The sequence below is a fragment of the Carcharodon carcharias genome, chromosome 17 (genome assembly GCF_017639515.1).
Source record: "Carcharodon carcharias isolate sCarCar2 chromosome 17, sCarCar2.pri, whole genome shotgun sequence".
In the NCBI taxonomy this organism is placed as follows: Eukaryota; Metazoa; Chordata; class Chondrichthyes; order Lamniformes; family Lamnidae; genus Carcharodon; species Carcharodon carcharias.
The window spans coordinates 63,698,652-63,718,107 of NC_054483.1; the positions used below are offsets into that span (position 1 = coordinate 63,698,652).

At 39.3% G+C, this 19,456-nt stretch overlaps 1 protein-coding gene across 5 annotated transcripts in view; it reads left to right on the forward strand.

The window, feature by feature from the left end:
* tbc1d12b (TBC1 domain family, member 12b) overlaps positions 1–17,181 on the forward strand; it is a 130,462-nt gene extending 113,281 nt beyond the window's left edge. For all 5 annotated transcript variants that reach the window (XM_041210267.1, XM_041210268.1, XM_041210269.1 and 2 more), the window contains 6 exons: positions 6,719–6,813; positions 8,947–9,018; positions 10,865–10,993; positions 12,690–12,799; positions 13,078–13,336; positions 15,347–17,181. In XM_041210267.1, coding sequence (XP_041066201.1) covers positions 6,719–6,813; positions 8,947–9,018; positions 10,865–10,993; positions 12,690–12,799; positions 13,078–13,336; positions 15,347–15,415 — 734 coding nt within the window. In that variant the 3' untranslated portion in view covers positions 15,416–17,181. The remainder of the gene's footprint in view (positions 1–6,718; positions 6,814–8,946; positions 9,019–10,864; positions 10,994–12,689; positions 12,800–13,077; positions 13,337–15,346) is intronic.
* The last annotated feature ends 2,275 nt before the right edge of the window (positions 17,182–19,456 follow it).

Below are 19,456 nucleotides of genomic sequence, written 5' to 3' on the forward strand. Positions count from 1 at the left end.
ACCTGTCTATATCCCCTTGCAGATTCCTTATGTCCTCATCACAACATGCCCTCCCACCTATTTTTGTATCGTCAACAAATCACACTCTGCCCCCTCCTCCAAGTCATTAATATAGATATTTAGTAATTGAGGCCCTAGGACTAACCCTTGTGGCATTCCACTAGTTACGTCTTTCCAACCTGAAACACACCCAATAACCCCAACTCTGTCTTCTGTGTGTTAACCAATCCTCAATCCATGCTAATACATTACCCCCAATACTGTGAGCTCCTATTTTGTGTAATAACCTTTTATGTGGCACCTTATCAAATGCCTTCTGGAAATCCAAATACACTACATCTACCAGTTCCCTTTATCAACTTTGCTTGTTAAATCCACAAAGAACTCTAGCAAATTTGTCAAAGATGATTTCTCTTGCACAAAACCATGTTGACTCTGTTTGACTGCAATAACTTTTTTAAATGTCTTGCTATTTCTTCCTTAATATTGGACTCCAGCATTTTCCTGATTACAGATGTTGAGCTGACTGATTTATAGTTTCCTGTCTTTTGTCTCCCTCCCTTCTTGAACAGGGGCGTCACATTAGTGGTTTTCCAATCCATTGGGACCCTCCCAGAATCCAGAGAGTTCTGGAATATTTCCACCAAAGCCACTTCTTTTAGAACCCTTGGATGCAGGACAACAGGTCCTGGTGACTTGTCTGACTCTGGTCCCATTAGTTTGTCAAATACTTTGCCCCTTGTGATAGAGGGGGAACAAGATCTTTCCTCCCATTAGCTCCTTGCTTATCTGATATCTTTGGAGCGTTTATAGTGTCCTCCGATGCAAAATATTGGTTTGAATTATCTGCCATTTCCCTGATCCCTGTTATCAATTCTCACTTTAGTCATGCTCTTTTTATATACCCATAGCTCTTGCTGTTTGTCTTTATATTTCTTGCCAATTTACTTCCTTAATCAATTTTCCCCCTCTTTATTCGCTTTTTAGTCATTTGCTGCTGTTTCATTAAAAAATTCCCAATCCTCTGGCCTACCACTAGTTTTCACCACTTTGTATGCCTTAGTTTTTGATCGGACACTCTCCTTGACCACTTTTGTTAACCACACGTGGTTCATCCTTCTTATCAAGTCCTTCTTTTTGACTGAGATAAATTTTTGCTGAGCGTTATGAAATATCTGCTTAAATGTCTGCCACTGCTCATCCACTGACCTTCCCCTTACTTTAATTTCCCAGCCTGTTTAATTCCCAGCTTTAGACAACTCTTTCTTCATACCTCTGTAATTGCCTTTGTTTAAGCTGAGGACGCTGGTTTGAGACCTGAGTTGCTCGCCCTCAAATTGAATTTGAAATTCTACCATGTTGTACTACCCCCAGAGGATCCTTAACTATGATAGCTCTTACTAATCCCGCCTCATTGCACATTACTAGGTCTAAAATAACCTGCTCCCAGGAAGGTTCTGCAATGTATTACTCTAAGAAACAAAACCTGATACACTCTACAAATTCATCTTCCATGTTATCCCTGCCAATCTGATTTATCCAGTCAGTATGAAGATTAAGATCACCCATGTCAATTGTAGCGCCCTACTTACACGCCTCCATCATTTCCCCATTTATACTTTGTCCTACAGTAAGGCAACTCTAGAGGGGCCCACCGGTGACGTCTTCCCCTTGCTATTCCTTATTCCCACCCAAACTAATTCCACATAACAATCTATTGCAGCTATATATCATTACTCACCGCCACACTGATGCCTCCCTTTATTAACAAAGCTACCCATCCTTTTCCTTTTAGCCTATTTTTCCAGAATGTCGAATACTGAGTTCCCAGTCTTGGTCACCCTGCAATCACGTATCTGTAATGGATATCAAGTCATTTATTTCTATTTGTGCCGTCATCTCATCTATCTTGTTACAAATGCTGTATGCATTGAGATAAAGAGCCTTAAGCTTTGACTTTTTACCATTATTACTCATTCTGGTTCTAATTTCTGCACTCTTCTGCTTATATTTTCTGCCCCTTCCTGTCACACTTTGATTATTGTTCACCTCTTCACTACACCACATCTCTGTTCTTTCGTTTCTTTTTGACTTTTTAAACTTCCCTTCAATTGAACCCTCCCGTCCACTAATTACTTTAAAGCCCTATCTACAATCCTAGTTATATGATTCGCTAGGACACTGGTCCCAGCATGGTTCAAATGAAGCCTGTCCCAACAGAACAGCTCTCTCCTTCCCCGTACTGGTGCCAGTGCCCCATGAGTCAGAACCCATTTCTCTCACACCAATCTTTGAGCCACACGTTTACCTCTTTAATCTTATTTACCCTACGCCAATTTGCACATGACTCAGGTAGTAATCCGGAGATTATTACCTTTGTGGTTTTGCTTTTTAATTTAGTCCTGAGCTGCTCGTAGTCCCTCAGCAGAACCTAGTCCTACCTATGTCATTGGTACCTATGTAGACCATGACAACTGGATCCTTCCCCTCCCACTCCAAGTTCCTCTCTAGCCCAGAAGAGATGTCGTTAACCTTGGCACCAGGTAGGCAACCCAGCCTTTGGGACTGCCTGCCTTTGCTGCAGAGAACAGACCTATTCCCCTAACTATGCTAACCCCTGTTTACTACTACATTTCTCTTTTCTCCCCCCACTTGAATGGCGCTCTGTACTATGGTGCTGTGGTCAGTTTGCTCATCCTCCCTGCAGTCTGTGCCCTCATCCACACTGGAAGCAAGAACCTCTTACCTACTGGCAAGATCACTGGCTGAGGCTCCTCCAAAGCTAAATTCTGGATCCCTATACCTGCCTCGCTTGCAGTCACACCCTCCTGTCCCTGACCATGGTCCAAATTTGATGTAATTAATCTAAGGGGTGTGACAATGTCTAGGTAACTCTCCCCCTCCCTGATGTGTCACAGTGTCCGCAGCTCAGTCAACTCTGAGCCGAAGTTCGTGGAGCAGCCAACACTTGCTGCTGATGTGGTCACCATGGATCGCACTGGCGTCCACCAGCTTCCACATACTACAGCTGTAACACATCGCCTGCCCAACTTTACTGATGAGGGAGGGTAGACTGATGAATCGGTAATTGGCCAGGTTGGTTTTTGTGTACAGGACATATCTGGGCAGCTTACCATATTGCCAGGTAGATGCCAGCATTGTAGCAGTACTGGAACACCTTGGCAAGGGGTGTGGCAAGTTCTGGAGCATGAGTTCTGGAGTGCGAGTTTTCAGTACTATTGCCAGAATGTTGTCAGGGCCCATAGGTTTTCCAGTGTCCAGTGCCTTCAGCCATTTCTTGATAGCACAAAGTGAATCGAATTGGCTGAAGACTGGCATCTGTAATGCTGGGGACCTCTGGTGGAGGCTGATATGGATCATCCACCTGGCACTCCTGGCTGAAGATTGATGGAAATGCTTCAGCCTTAGCTTTTGCACTGATGTGCTGGGCTCCCCCATCGTTGAGGATGGGGATATTTGTGGAGCCTCCTTCTCCAGTGAGTTGATTAATTGTCCATCACCATTCATGACTGGATATGGCAGGACTGCAGAGCTTAAATCTAATCCATTGGTTGTGGAATCACTTGGCTCTGTCTATTGCTTGCTGTTTGGCACACAAGTAATCTTGTGTTGTAGCTTTACCTGATTAACACCTCATTTTTATGTATGCCTAGTGCTGCTTCTGGCATGCCCTCCTGCACTCTTCATTGAACCAAAGTTGATCCCCTGGTCTGGTGGTGATGGTAGAATGGGAGATATGCCATGCCATAAGGCTACAGATTGTGGTTGAGTACAGTTCTGCTGCTGATGTTGACCCACAGTGCCTCATGGCTGCCCAGTCTTAGTTGCTAGATCTGTTTCAAATCTGTCCCATTTAGCATGGTGGTAGTGCCACACAACACGATGGAGGGTATCCTCAATGTGAAGACGAGACTTTGTCTCCAAAAGAGCTGTGTGGTGGTCACTCACAGTGATACTGTCATGGGCACATGCATCTGTGGCAGGCAGGTTGGTTAGGATGACGTTAGGTATGTTTTTCCCTCTTTTTTGTTCGCTCATCGCCTGTTGCAGACCCAGTCTAGCAGCTATGTTCATGGGACTCGGCCAACTTGGCCTGTACTGGTGCTACTGAGCCACTCTTGTTGATGGACATTGAAGATTACCACCCAGGGTCAGTTCTGTGCCCCTGCCACCCTCAGTGCTTCCTCCAAGTGGTGTTCAACATGGAGAAGCACTGATTCATCAGCTGAGGAGGTACGTTACATGGTAATCAGCAGGAGGTTTCCTTGCCCATGTTTGACCAGATGCCATGAGACTTCATGGCGTCTGGAGTCGATGTTGAGCTCTCCCAGAGCAACTCCCTCCTGACTGTGTACCACTGTGCTGCCACTTCTGCTGGGTCTGTCCTGCCAGTGAGACAGGACATACTCAGGAGTGATGCCTGGGACATTGTCTGTCAGGTATGATTCTGGGAGTATGACTATGTCAGGCTGGCTTGACTAGAGTGTGAGGCAGCTCTCCCAATTTTGGCACTAGGCCCCGGATGTTATTGAGGAGGACATTGCTCGACAGGGCTGAGATTGCCGTTATCATTTCTGGTGCCTAAGTCGATGCCGGGCGGTCTATCCGGGTACATTCCTTTTGGATATTTTAGTGGTTTGATACAGCTGAGTGGCTTGCTATGCTATTTCAGAGAGCACTTAAGAGTCAACAACATTGCTGTGAATCTGCTGTGGAGCCACATGTAGCCAGACCAGGTAGGAACACCAGATTTCCTTCCCTAAAGGACATTATTGAACCAGATGGTTTTTTACAACAATTGACTGGTTTTATGGTCACCATACGACTTTTAATTCCAGATTTTTATTTAATTTAAATTTCACCATTTGGTGGGGTTTGAATCCGTGTCCCCAGAGCATTACCCTGGCCCTCTGGATTACTAGTCCAGTGACAATACAGCTACACCACCGCCTCCATATTTTATCTTTCATTTTTCCATTGTTTCATATTTTATTTTTCCTACTATTCAGGGGAAAAAGTGAAGGCTCTAGATGAAAAACTTGCATAATCTTTGGAAAGTAAGGGAACCTTGAGCACTTGTATGGGATTAACTGAAATTTATGCATTATTCAAGCACGCACTTTTTCTTCAAGTGGTTTGTAACTGGAAATCACTGACTTTTCAGTACAGCTTGGGCAGGAGTGCACATATAAACCTTTCTGACATGTAACTGAGAATCTTCACCAGAAGTGCTGAAGCCAGCAACTGACTGTATGGATCCCTGTCCTTGCACATATCTTGCCATGATCTATAAGAGGAAAAGCAGCTTCAAGCAGAGAACATAACCAGGCCAGATCTGGCAACCCAGATCTGCTTGTTAATGATGCTCCTGAGATGCCACCTGAAGTTTAAGAACTTCTGATTAGCAACGGAGGCACTCAAAACCTTAGAACTTGCAGCTAATGTCAGGTTGTGGGGAACATGGAAAATGGAGTGAAGAATCAAGATCTGATCATGAAGTCCACAGGTTAACTACTTGGCTTCACCATGCAGCAAAAAAATAGGAGGCACTGAACCACAGCATAATTTCATATAGGTGCTGCAGCCATGTGCTATATAAAGGGAAGATGAAGTGACATGCAACTGGAGAAGCTATCCAAACATGCAAGAATAGCTTCAACTCACTCCCTAACACTAGAGGCCATAGAGTGGATGACTAATTTGGATGTCAGTATTTAACCTTGCTTTTCAGCCTGCAATACCAAGCAACTACAGCATTGGGCCTTTTTATTTAAACATTAAATATGTTGGTAGTGCATTTTAAACAGTAAATTAAATCAGACCAAACCAAAGGATAGATAATCAACACATCAAGCATTTTACTCAAAGCTGTTCAAACTGTTGGAACTGCTCCATTTCCTTTTTATAATCCAGTAGTGATTAAGAATGGTATTTAATATCCATGTTTAGTTGAGTTATTGTTGCTTCTTCATTAAATAATTTCTGTTTTTTATGTACTAGAATGTAACATTCTGTTCCTATTATGTCTTGATGTTTTAAGCTATTGTGTAATTATATATCATTATCTTTAAAGGTTTTGAAAGCAAATTATACCTTTGTATGATTCAGAACTGTGGGTAGTGAACCATTATTGACTTGTTCTCCTTGATTGTGCATATAATGTCATGCTGGCTTATCTGGTTGTTTTAGTCTTATATGTGGGCATTATCTGTGCAGTATCATGATTTTGCATTTTCCTCTGGTGCATGGCAGCAAATGCAAAATTAAATATGATCACTGTCATCTGTAATCTGTTTCTGCTGTTGTGTAAATTTAGGTTGATTTTATAAAATGAAATTTCTAGTGAATACTGCTAGTAATGTTCTATCTGCTGCAGATACCAGGATTCCATGTGGCAGATGCTGGAGCTATGACAAAGAAAATAAATCCCTCTAAGTCAAATATAAGCTGTAACCTAAGTAAATGTTTCCTTTTAGCATTTTTGCCATAAGTATGAGAAAATAATTCAAAGACCTGGGAAATTGTGCACATATAGAATATGATGATCTAATTAAAATAGGCAGCCAACACATTTTTGACCATTTTACCAACTTCATGTAGAAAAATGCCATCACATAAAATAAATTCTATTGTCAGTTAAGACATAAAGTGCAATGCCAGCTACAATCAGTAATGATTTATTACTGCTGATTTCCAGAATCTGGAGCACCACAGGCTGATCGAGAGGCCAGTCTTGAACTGATAAAGCTGGACATCTCCCGTACATTCCCTTCTCTCTTCATTTTCCAAAAGGTTTGCAAATTTTACTGAGTATAATAATGACAATAACTCCCAAGTTGTATTGTTACAAGCCAGCTTGAAATATAGCAATTGACTGAAAATAATTTGCTTATTAACCAAACAGGATGTTCCAGATGTGTGTACATCTGTCAAACAGTTAAAAAGTACATAAAGCCTCATAACCTTCCTTGTAGCAGCAGCTTATGGTTAGGGATTTGCAATGAAAACCAACTGCTGGATAATTATTTTGACATTAATTCAATATTTTAGTGAAAACTATTTTGAGTAAATTGTCTGGACAAAATGTGAATATTAGACTGATTCTGAAAGAATGCATTCAAAGAGAACTAAGCACATCAGTTAAGATTGAACTCAATTTGTCAGACCTCATTTTTAAAAGTAGATTGTTTTTAATCAAATTAGGAAGGACTTGCACCACAATTCCCTATCTTTGTAATTTTCTGTAACTGTCAGATATAATATGCAAAGTAAATGAAATATGGAGAAATGATTTCTGATTAGAAAAAGGTCAATTCAATTTCCAGATAATTCTGACACAGGAATGGTTTGTTTAAATGGGCACTATTTTCATGTGAATGTGTTGGTAAAATCTCTTTGCAGTGGAAGAGCTAAAACAGTACAGCCACACAATGATAGAAAGAAAGACTTGTATTTCTGTAGCACATGTCACAATCTCAGGGCATGTCACAGCGCTTTACCATCAATGAAGTACTTTTGAAGTGTAGTCACTGTTGTAAATTGGGAAATCTGGCAGCCAGTTTACACATAGCAATCTCCCATAAACAGCAATGTGACAGTGCCTGGATAATCTGGTTTTGTGATAGAGATTGACAAATAAATATTGGCCAGGACAAACCCACCTGATCTTTGAAATAGCACCATGGAATCTTTTACTTCTGCCTTAGAGAGCTGACTGGGTCTCAGTTTAATGTCTGATCTGAAAGATTGTATCTCTTGTGTGTAGCACTCCCTCAGTACTGCACTGGAGTATCAGCCTAGATTTTTATATGCAGAGCTGAGTGTGCTATGGCTGAGATACAATTAAATTGGTTTACATTATATCATCACTCAAGGTTAATCATTGATATCTCCCTTATAAAATCATCAAAAAAGTAATTGATTCTGTAATTTGGCCAACAGTTTTTTTTCTGTTAAACTGTGAATGATAATCCTGTGAAAGAAGCCTTGTAATTGCATATTCCTGTCCCCAGGGAAATGAAAGTGAAGAATACATTCTACATTGCCAGTCTGATTCCAGGGCATTTCAATTCGATCTTAATCACAATTCTTTGGACTTTTGATGAAAGCGTATTGTGAGATATTTTTGAATTTGAAAAGTGTTCACTGTGCAAGTCATAAACATCATAAAATGGCAAGCACCAATATAGCAGTTAAGCCATGTTGAAAGACAGAGAGAATTCACGATGGTGAATTCACAACAGGGGAATGCCTATTTCTTTAATGTATCGACAAAGCAAAAGAGCAATCGAAGTATCAAACTTGGGATGTTGCAACACGGAAACAGGCAATTTGGCCCTCTAAGACTTTGGCAAAATTTTTCTCTCAGCCATCCAGTTCAAGCCCACATTCCAGCTCACTTCCCAAGCCATTTCGTATTCATATTAGGTTGAATGTTGTTTAAAGTTAAGCCTTGCAAACTTTTAGCTTCCATAAATCTAGCAGGCTGGCTGAATTTTTTTGACATTTATGGCGTACTACTAGCCAGCTTTTTGTAGCTTTGCACATACATCGTCGAGATCAATTTGAATTATTTTTCAAGTCAAATAGAGAGGTGGGGGGGCAGGGAGGGATAGGGTAGAAGAGGAGGAATGGAAGAGAAGGGCACAGGAGGGCATGCTATCTCTGGTTGCAAAATCCTTGCAATTAATTTGGACGTGCCAATGGCTGCCAGTATTGGGAGAGTGAGGGGCGAAGTTGCTGAGAGAAATTCAAATCAGTAGTCATGGTATGATTGAGGCATGAGCCAGCCATTGGGGAGGGTAGTGTCAGCCAGTTTCAGGGAGGGTGAATGGGAGAATTTTACTGTACCAAAGAAATAGTGTTTGTTGTATTTTTCTGTAATTCATGTTAATAAGATCTGAAAGCCTTGTGTTATATTTGAAGGGTGGACCATATCACGATCTCTTGCATAGTGTCCTTGGGGCATATACCTGCTACAGGCCTGATGTGGGATATGTAAGTATTTGACCTTTTGCAATAATATATTTGTATTGGTTTACAAGTCACACCTATTTGTAAAGCATTCTCCTATTTGTTAAAATAGAGCTTTAGTGAAGCAGTGGCATTGGTACGCATACGTTTTTATTTTGAGGACAAACTCAAGCACAAAGGTAATATTTGCAAACCACTTTTGTACCATCTAAATTCCAACTAATAGAATGCAAAGATTTTGATATTTTTGATCAATTCTAAAGATCCGTGGCCTTTAGAAACCATTGCCATATTATTATGGTTTTGTAAGGCTTCCTTAATATATTATTTATCATAACTAGAATGTTGCTAGTAGACCAGTGAAGCTGCTTGTTACCAGCTTATTGTTTACCCCTCCATGTGTTCAGAGGCACCAGCTACCCCTGGTCAACTCCTTTATAAAATAACCCATGAATCTTGCATTCTGGAATTAATTCACTTCTACTCTTGGAGTCGTATAGTATACCCTTGACATATTGTAAACTCGTATGAGTTCCTTTAATCTTTTGAGAAGCAAAACTTATACTTATTTTCATTTTTATTCATTTATTCCTTTTTATCCCCTTTTTTTACCCCCCTTTTCTATCCCTTTTTTACCGTTTCCGCACCACCCCCCCCCCCCCCAAAACGGGCCATCTGCCACTCGTTCTATGTTGTTGTTTCAGAATGCTGATCCTTGTTCTGCTATTAACACATTCTGCTTTCGTACCTTTATGCCACTATCAGCACCTTAAGTCGTCTTCATGACCATTAACACTTCCTTTGTCTTCTATCCATGACATCTTTGTCAATCTCTCCTTAGCCCCCACCTATCACTGACCTATCCTGCTTTACCTGCTCCGCCCCCTTAAACAGTATAAATTCCATCACATTTCTACTTTGCTTTAGCTCTGAAGAAGAGTGATAAGGACTTGAAACATGAACTCTGTTTCTCTCTCCATAGATGCTGTCAAACCTGCTGAGTTTTGCCAGCATTTTATGTTTTTATTTCAGAATTTCAGCATCCGCAGTATTTTGCTTTTAACCTTTGTAATAATATGGGAATGGAATCACACGTGGACCAAACCAGGTAGAGATGCAGGTTCCCTTCCATGAAGGATATTACAATAATCTGGCATTTCCCGTGATCATTTTTTTCTGGTGCTTGTCCACAAATTGCCATATTTATTGAATTGAATCTGACAATTTTCTGTGGTGGGATTTGAATTTGCCATCTCTGGGTTGCTAGTCCAGTACCATAGCCGTTACTCTGCCATATCTTGAAGAACATTATTGTAAAATGAGTCTGATGGTAAATCATAAAAGAACTGGTGAATTTTGCTGAATGGCTGAACATAAGCAACAATTCTTAGTACCAAATCAACAACACCATGCTATGATATCCTGAGGAGCAGGTGGAATATTAAGGTCTTAATTTGATGACTTTTCAGGTCAGCTGCGTCTTAATTCTTAAATAGAGCAAGATCTGCCACCTTACAGCATTTGTTAGACCTAACTGACCTTGAACATAGCTCTGCACTGTTGCTAGATTTTTCTCAAAGGCACTGAGATATTCCCTGTGACTATGAATGGCGATTACCTCCCTCCAGTCTGTAACTCCCGTTGTGTTCCCCAGGCTAGGAGAAAACAGACCCTTGGCTGCCTGTTGCTGGAACAGATTATAAGCTACTTTGTAGCAGAAACATAAAGGGAAATGCAACTGGTGAAATCATCTATGAAGGAAGGAAAGTGATTGCATGAAATTCTGTACATTACCAGCAGTGCAGAAGCCAGCTCATAAGTTCATAAATTTTAATACAACAATTAATCATAAGCATGCTATTTCCTGCAGGTCCAAGGAATGTCTTTTGTTGCTGCTGTGCTCATCCTTAATTTGGAAGAAGCAGATGCTTTTATAGCTTTTGCAAACCTATTGAACAAACCCTGTCAGCTGGCATTTTTCCGTGTGGATCATAGCATGGTAAGGGCATTGCAGTGCACAGATGTCTGAAACAGATGACAGGATTACATGCTATTTGTCTGCATGTGGAAAGACTGATGCAGCATCAAATCAACTGTGGAGCTACTGACAACTGGTCTATGACACCAGAGTTGTGTTTGTTTCAGAAGTACTATAGGAAAAATGTCTGCTTAAGCTGTAGAATCTTAATAGTTGTAACATGCACAGTTGGATCAGTTTAAAATGGCATTTTAAGCATCAGTGTCTATCCTTTTTCTTAAAGTTACAATATTCCTTATCCATTCCCATGTTTCAACAAATGTCTTAAAATAGTCAAGTGTGTAAGTCCAGCAGCGGGACCAAACAGCACCACAATTGATAATTCAGAAGAATTTATTACATGTCTTACTTGTGACATAATTGTCTGTTAGAAAAACCTGCACTCATTTCTCTGCTGAGGAGCCACAAGGTGCTTTATGCATTTATTGTGCTTTTTCTCATTTGCTTCATCCCTGTGGGAGGAAGGATGCTAATCTATGACTTATTACTGCTGTTGTGATCGGAGGTGCACAGCATGGGAAAACCCACCTGGAAGCACATATACTACATCATGAAAAAGCATGTATTGAACATGTCACCCAAATATTAATGAATTCATCATTTAAAAACTTAATTTGCATGCTGGATATTAAGTGGAGGGAAGGTAAATTGGATTGCAACAGGTCACAGTGATGAAAAATACTTGGGGAAAAATCCTTGAAAATTGAAAGAACATGGCTTCCCTAAGGCTCAATAACAACATATCCAACACAATGAAGTAATGGAGCATTAGAACAAAGAGGTTCCACTTCATTCTTTGTTTATCTTTAAATTTGTAGCTGTTTGCTGTGGTAAAAATGGGGATGCGATAATGACCTATGTATCCCTGGGCTAGGGGGAATCAAAATCAGGTTTTCTTCCTCTTTTTTTTCTACTTCATGACCTCTCCTGGAAAGTATGAGAGAGAACTCCAAGCGGGATCATCCCTCCCATAAGTCAACTAGTGTGACAACACACTTATTGTCTAGGTCCAGTAAAAATTAAGCAAGGCACCTGTGGAAGGATACCTCAAAGAGGTGAACACCTTTGTGGGACAGGAGGAGAAAAGCTGCAGAAAAATAATCCAAGGAATACTCCAAGGAACATTCGCAACTGAATCTTATGATTGTGCACTACTTTCCCAATGTGAACTCTATTCATTTAACGAAATGAACTTCCCACAATGTGTGATTATTGTAAGTGCTCGAGTCAACTCAGTTTTACAATGAACCTGGTATCTAGCATTCTTATGTCATTGTATGTTGTTTTTGTGTACTTGTAACTCTTTCGAGTACAAACACGTTTCCATCTGTTCCTATTCAGATGAAATTACATTGTTTCATAATTTGCCATGGTGAGATTTGAACTCTTGATCTTGGGGTTACAAGCCCAGTACCATAACCACTTGGCTATTTCGGCATTCTAGCTATAATCACCCAGTCTTAATTGGAATTAAAAGCCAAATAAGATAAAGTTTCAAAGCTTGGTTAATGTGAGCTAATGCTGAGTATTCCTTTCGAGTCAAATATTTTTTTAAAAGTATTTTTTTATCATGAAAATGATAAAATTGGTTGACAGATTTTTTTTTAAATATTGTTTACTTCAACAACTGAAATCTTAAAAAAATTCTTCTCCTCAGATGCTGAAATATTTTGCATCATTTGAAGTGTTTTTTGAAGAAAATCTTCCAAAGCTCTTTGCACATTTTATGAAAAATAACTTGACTCCAGATATCTACCTTATAGACTGGTAAGTGCACTAATCATTTGTTTGTGTTTTGAATTTCCAGTAATACTTTTGCAGTTTAAGATCACTGAGTAGTATATTTGTTTACAGATTGATGTCCAGAGTAAAGGTTTAACCTTTGAAATCGTTCAGTGAAACTAATCACCAAATTAGTATACGTTGCCTGCATGCATATATATACAATTTATAATGCATAAAACAGACTACTTCATGTAGCAATTGTTAGAATTGTGACTATAGCAGCCACTGTATTAATTTGGATTCTACTCTTTAAATTATAGGATATTTACACTCTATAGTAAGTCACTGCCTCTCGACCTAGCTTGTCGAGTCTGGGATGTCTTTTGCCGGGATGGAGAAGAGTTCCTTTTTCGAACAGCATTGGGCATCCTCAAGTTGTATGAGGACATTTTAGTGCAAATGGACTTTATTCATATAGCTCAATTCCTTACCAAACTGCCTGAAGATATCACATCAGAAAAACTTTTTGCTTGCATCACTACTGTTCAGATGCACAGCAGTAACAAAAAATGGACACAGGTGAGGAAACGATTAACTAAGAGATGGAATATTAAGTTTAACACTTTTACTAGTACAGAATGCATAATTAATGTGGAAAATGTTTGATATGTGAAGGCCTTTATTTCAGCAGCAATACAGGCTTTGATGTGTCTCAGCAATCGGCAGTCACTTATAACAAACTATAAGAGTAAAACTTAATTTATATATTCTCAAGAACAAGATATGCTACTAGTTTGGAATATATACTATTGTGTTATCTGTTATGACACAGCAGTTGGTAAAGGCTGAGTTGTTTAAATCCCAGAAGGAAACTTGAACAAGTCATAACCTATATTTTAAATTGGCATGTGGAGTTGAGCTCTGAATTCAGGAAGAAAGCCACCAAATCTCGAGGTTTTTTATATAAAACTAAATTAAACATTTAAATTAACAACACATTAAACACATATGCACATTTCTACAAATTACTACCCTAAAACTTTTAAACAAATCTCCAAATTAATCACTCCTAGGTAAATCTTCAAGGCAACGATAACCCATAGATTTAAACTGACACCAGGCAAAGCACATTTGACCTTACGAATTTAAAATGAGGTTCCTTTGCAGACACAGTTGTAGCCTTACAGGCTGATTAGATCTTAGATGCCTCTGACCTACACACACAAACTCCTTTCTGTTTATACCTAGCTTTCCCTCTAAATGTAACTTTTCCGTTGTATCCTAGGCTTTTAACTTCACATTTTCTAACTATAATCCTTTCATTCCACCAATTTTATTAGTAATATAAACACATTGTTTGGCATCTCCCAGCTAGGTGCAAGATTTTACCTATTCTTTTGAATGGCTTATTCAACAAATGCAAATTGCACTTTACCTTTTAGCTTATGTTTATCTAACTAACATCTCAAAACTACTATATACCAAAGCACCCAGACTAGCTGGCTTAATCCAATTAAGACACACACACACACACCCTACTACAAGTCCAGTTTAAAAAATAATTTCCAACATTATAGACATTAATATTTCTTCATGATATGTCTAAATTGTGGATCAATTTCTGAAGTTTTGATGCTGTAGTGAAATCTACATAATATGACCTCACTTCACTTCTATGAACATTAAAAGACCGGCAATCGCTTATGCCACCATTTTCATGCTCCCTCTTAAGGTTTTTGTATCTATGTTCTGCTGGTTAGCTTCTGACATTATTTTAACTCCTTGACAAACTCTTACATCTCTTCTATTAATTGAAGAGGCTGAAATTTCATTTGTAACAAGGTAAATAAATTGCTAACACAATAGAGATACATGGGTATGATATGATAGTCATTAGAGAGATGTGGTTGCAAGGTGACCAACACTGCAAACTGACTATTCGAGGGTATTTGACATTTCAAAAGGATAGGAAGAAAGGAATAAAGAGGTGGAGTAGCTCTGTTAATCAGAGACGAGATCAATACAGTAGTGGGAACTGATCTTGGTTTGGAAGATCAAGATGTGGAATTAGTTTGGTTGGGATAAGAAATAGCAAGGGAGGAAGTCACTGGTGGGTGTAGCTTATAGGACCCCTAACCATGGTTTCACTATAGGACAGAGTATAAATCAAAAAATAATGGGGGTTTGTAAGAAAGATACAGTAATAATTGTGGGTGATTTTAATATTCATATAGATAGAACAAATAAAGTTAGCAAAGGCAGCTTTGAGGATGAATTCATAGAACGTATTTGTGACAGTTTCTTAGAACAATATTTTGTGGAACCAACCTGGGAGCAGGCTCCAATATTGCCTAGGGTAGACTCTAGCAAGGGTTAGACTTTTTTCATTAAGTTCACTGTATTGTTTCTGAGTCTGCTAAACTCAGGATTGACAGAAGGTTTTATCTTCCATTTTGAGTCTGTAAGTACACAATTACAGAAACATTAATGCACCAGTACAGTTCCATTCTCCAGTTAATTTGAAAGTCAGACTCAGAGTTTTGGGTCATTTGTAAATAAAACCTCATTCTTTCCTTTTACAATCTGCAGGTGTTTGCTTCACTGATGAAGGAAAACAAGGAAACTGAGAAAAATCATTGTCCTGCCTTGAAAAGTTAATGTTACTTTGAGGACATTTGATCTTTGTGACAGTCAGCGTGAAAGAGTTTGTTAGAATTAATGGTGTAGCAATACTTTATGGAAATTTCTTCAGTGCATCTCCTTAAAGTTGATGGCTGTTGGAGTTAAGGGACTGAATATTGTTGGACTGTGAATGACCCAAAGATCTGTGTGTGTTATCCCCATTGATGGGAAGAGTGTTATGGTGCAGTTGATCCTTCATGACCTACGTCCAACAAAATGAAGAAATGTTTACACTAGTGTCAGTATTAATGGAAAAATTGAGTTCTGTGCAAAGTAGTTCATTTATTAGTGAATGGAAAACTGATATGTAAAATTTCTGAGCACTTATCTGTACCATGTTTCTGGTGCGCGGAGTACCTCTGAAGCCAGCTGATTCCCAGAAACTACCTAATGTGGACCAAATAGATTTTGAATTACTTTCCTCCATTATGTGTAGCGTTTTAGTGATAGTCCTATTTGGGAAATAGCTGGTTTTTACTACTTAATGTGGTCATTTTGCTTTTTAAGATTCTGAAGTAAAAGGACAAAGATGAGAGAGAGCATCAAAATCAGTACTGTTCTACTTTACAGAACCACCAGTTCTGTTAGCAGCCTTGGAAGTGCTTGGTTTTGAAATATTCCACAGCATCCTCTTTAATATTTCCAGGCATTTCCTGTTTCTTGCAAACCTGAGAATGATCTTTTATATTCAATTACTGAACTGTGGCATTTTTTATTCAACTACTGAACTGTACTACAAATATTTTTATTGACCTTCATTTCAGTAATTTGCTGCTTTTCTGGTGCTTTCAACAATGGGGATAGCAATGTATCACTTCCAGGACTCCAGGGTGAACTGCATACAGAATGGTAGAATGTCAAAGTTAAACTTCCAAATATTGTACTACGACAGTTAAAAGTCAGTGTCTCTCAGCTAATGAAGCCTTTGTGATTGTCCTCAGACAGGTGCTGTGGGCTTGACTTTCGTAACTGTATATGTTTTATGATGTGCAATACAGAAAACTCCAAAATGGCATAGTGCTTTGCACAAGTCTTGGAATGTAACCATGATAACATTCAATAACTTTTATTTCAAATCAGGTGATGAAAACTGATGACAGCTACAAACTGTAGCAGTGTGTACTAATACATTGCTCAGGACTGTTGTCTGCTCACAATGGAAAGATAAAGTGAGATTATTTGTCAGTAATCACAAAAGGGCAGAGGGCTAATTATCAGGCTTTTTTTCTAACCTGACTTGTAATTTCTGCAGTGAATTTGGTGACACATTTGTGTAAATTTGAGATTTGTCTCTGTGTGCAAATTACAAAATATACTTTCTTACACTTCTGTTTCTTTTTTTATTTCAAAGGATTTGTACTTTATTTTCTTGTATTCTTAGCTAAACCAGTTCCTGTATTCCCTGTATTCAAATTATCTTATTGGAGTATAAAAATGAATTGTGTAGGAATTTTTATCTTCTAGTTTGTTTTGAAGTCTCTACTAAAGGAATTGGCATGTTACATAAATAGTGTACTACAAATTGAGTGCAAAATACTTTGAATTATAAGATTTTTTTTTTATTTATATATCCTTTCATTTGATTGAATGAAATTCTTTACCTTGCTTTCTATTGTACAGATTTCATACTGACTACAGATGTAATGTATATGAAAATGAATTGTAAATAGCAGGGAAACAGTCCACAGCTAATACCACTAGATACCAGTTTCATATGTAAATAAAGTATGAAGTCAAGTGCCTTCAAATGTGTGCTTTTTCAGTTTTACTTTACTTTCAATTGGGTCATCTTTTTGATCTCTAAATAGGACACTTCGCATTATATGGGTAAGTGCTCAATAGTTGATCCTGTGGGGGAACAAGCAAATAGACCCAGTTGTCATCAATGTTCCCTTTAAGGTGGGGTAATTGTGTATAATCTAGAACGTAATGCACAATGCCACAAACAACTGTGCACAACGACTGTTCCCATTAAGATACACTTGTGTGGTTGCACAACAATGTTAAAGGGACCTCAGTGCAACAATAAGGTCACGCAAAACAAATAAATTAGAGGGAAAATTGGTTGTCATTCCCACTTAGGGGTAGTGCATTGGCATTTCTTCTTGCCTACATACTTCTCCCCATCTATTTTATTGTGTAGGGTTGATCTATATTTTTAGGCAAATGCTATCAAAAATCAGTAATAATTAATAAAGCTATGTTTCCTTAGTGAATTTTTTACACCTGTGTAGAGGTTTCTAGTGTACTCAACAATGTCTTTGCAGAGCTTTCTGGTGTACTGAACAATGTTTTATTAAAAACCATGTGGCACTGGACGTTTCTTCAATAGCTACCAGCAGACTGTATTGTGGTATGGAATTTCTATTGATTTAGGTATTAGCATAACTCTTTTGTCTAATGAAAGCAGGTGCAATGAATTTTAATTATTTCTTTTTTGGAAACATGCTATTTGAGTCTTTCTGGGCACTCCAGCAGGAAGTATCAGATACATGACCATCCAGCTGTTCAGGCCACTACCAAGTAGACTTAGGGTGATCTGTCTTGGGAATTCCCCTCTGTGCAGGGAAGCCCTGAAACGAACTTCACTGAAGCACCTAATAACTCAACAAAATTCAGCAGCACATAGATATGAATCTGCTTCCTGCCACTGGCACAGCCTGCAGGGATGGGGCATCGGTTCACTGGACTTAAGTGGATCTCCCACAAAATCAAAGCTAACAGCCCATAAGGTCCTGGTTCTTGAGACCTAAACAGCATACAGCTACCTTTCACTTTTCCAGTGACCTTCCACATATGCTAGTCCTTGCTCCAGAATATCCTTGAGTCATGTAAATGACCTAAGTCAGGAAATCCAACCCCTCCTGGAGAGTTATATTGCAGGAAAATCTTGCCTTTAATGTGGATGAATATAGCACATGTGTAATTCTTAAGATGTCACTGGAGTCCAGATGTCCAAACTGTTAGACTTTGTTATAGATGTAAAAAAAACATTTTATACTGGGGTCCTCTGACCCAGATTCACATATTTACAGACAGTTATAATTATTGTGATTCAGACTCTCTTTTCTGGTGCCTGGCATAAAGGATCAAGTCCACAGGTGTACACTTCACATGTCCACATGATTTATGCACTCAAAGTAATCTGGGCGTAATATGTTCAGGGTAATCAATGAATCCTTTATGCTGCTGATGATATATTGTTATATTATTTGAAAAGAGCTAGGAACTAATTGTTATTTAAGTATAAATCCCAGGAGCCACATTGACTGCTGCCGTGCAATAATCTGCTGAGTGACAATGAACCAAAACTTCTGAGGAGTGGCATTCACAGTTGGATTGCCACTCACTCCTTTTTACTTACACTAGAATTCAGCTTCACCTTTCTTGCCCGACCTTCTGACTCGGGCTGGGTGAGAAATATGCAGTGCAGCGGGTTGCAAAGGCCTTCTGTTGAGTGAGTCAGAGGAAAGGAAGCCACGTTCCCTTTTTTTACGGCACTAGCAGCTATAAAGCAGGTACGTTTAAATGCCCCTATCACTTTTGAGAAGCCAGGGAGAAGGTAAGTGGGTAATATGGAGGGAGTTTGGGGTCAGGTGGTTATTGTGGGGGGGTGCAGTCGGGAGGTCAGTGGGGGAGGTAGGATGGGTCAGGAGGGAGTTGTAATTGGGGGATGGGGGCAGTTAGTAGAACTAGGAGCAGGAGTAGGTCATTCAATCCTTCAAGCCTGCTCCGCCATTCAATATGATCATAGCTGATCGTCTACCTCAATGCCATATTCCCGCTTTCTCTCCATACCCCTTGATGCCCCTAATATCTAAAAAAATTATCAATTTATTTCTTGAATATACCCTCTGACCCAGGCTCCACAGCCTTCTGTGGTAGAGAATCCCACAGGTTGACCACCCTTTGAGTGAATTTTTCCTCATCTCAGTCCTAACTGGCCTGCCTTGTATCCTGAGACTGTGGCCCCTGGTTTTGGACTCCCCAACCAGGGGAAACAACCTCCCTGCATCC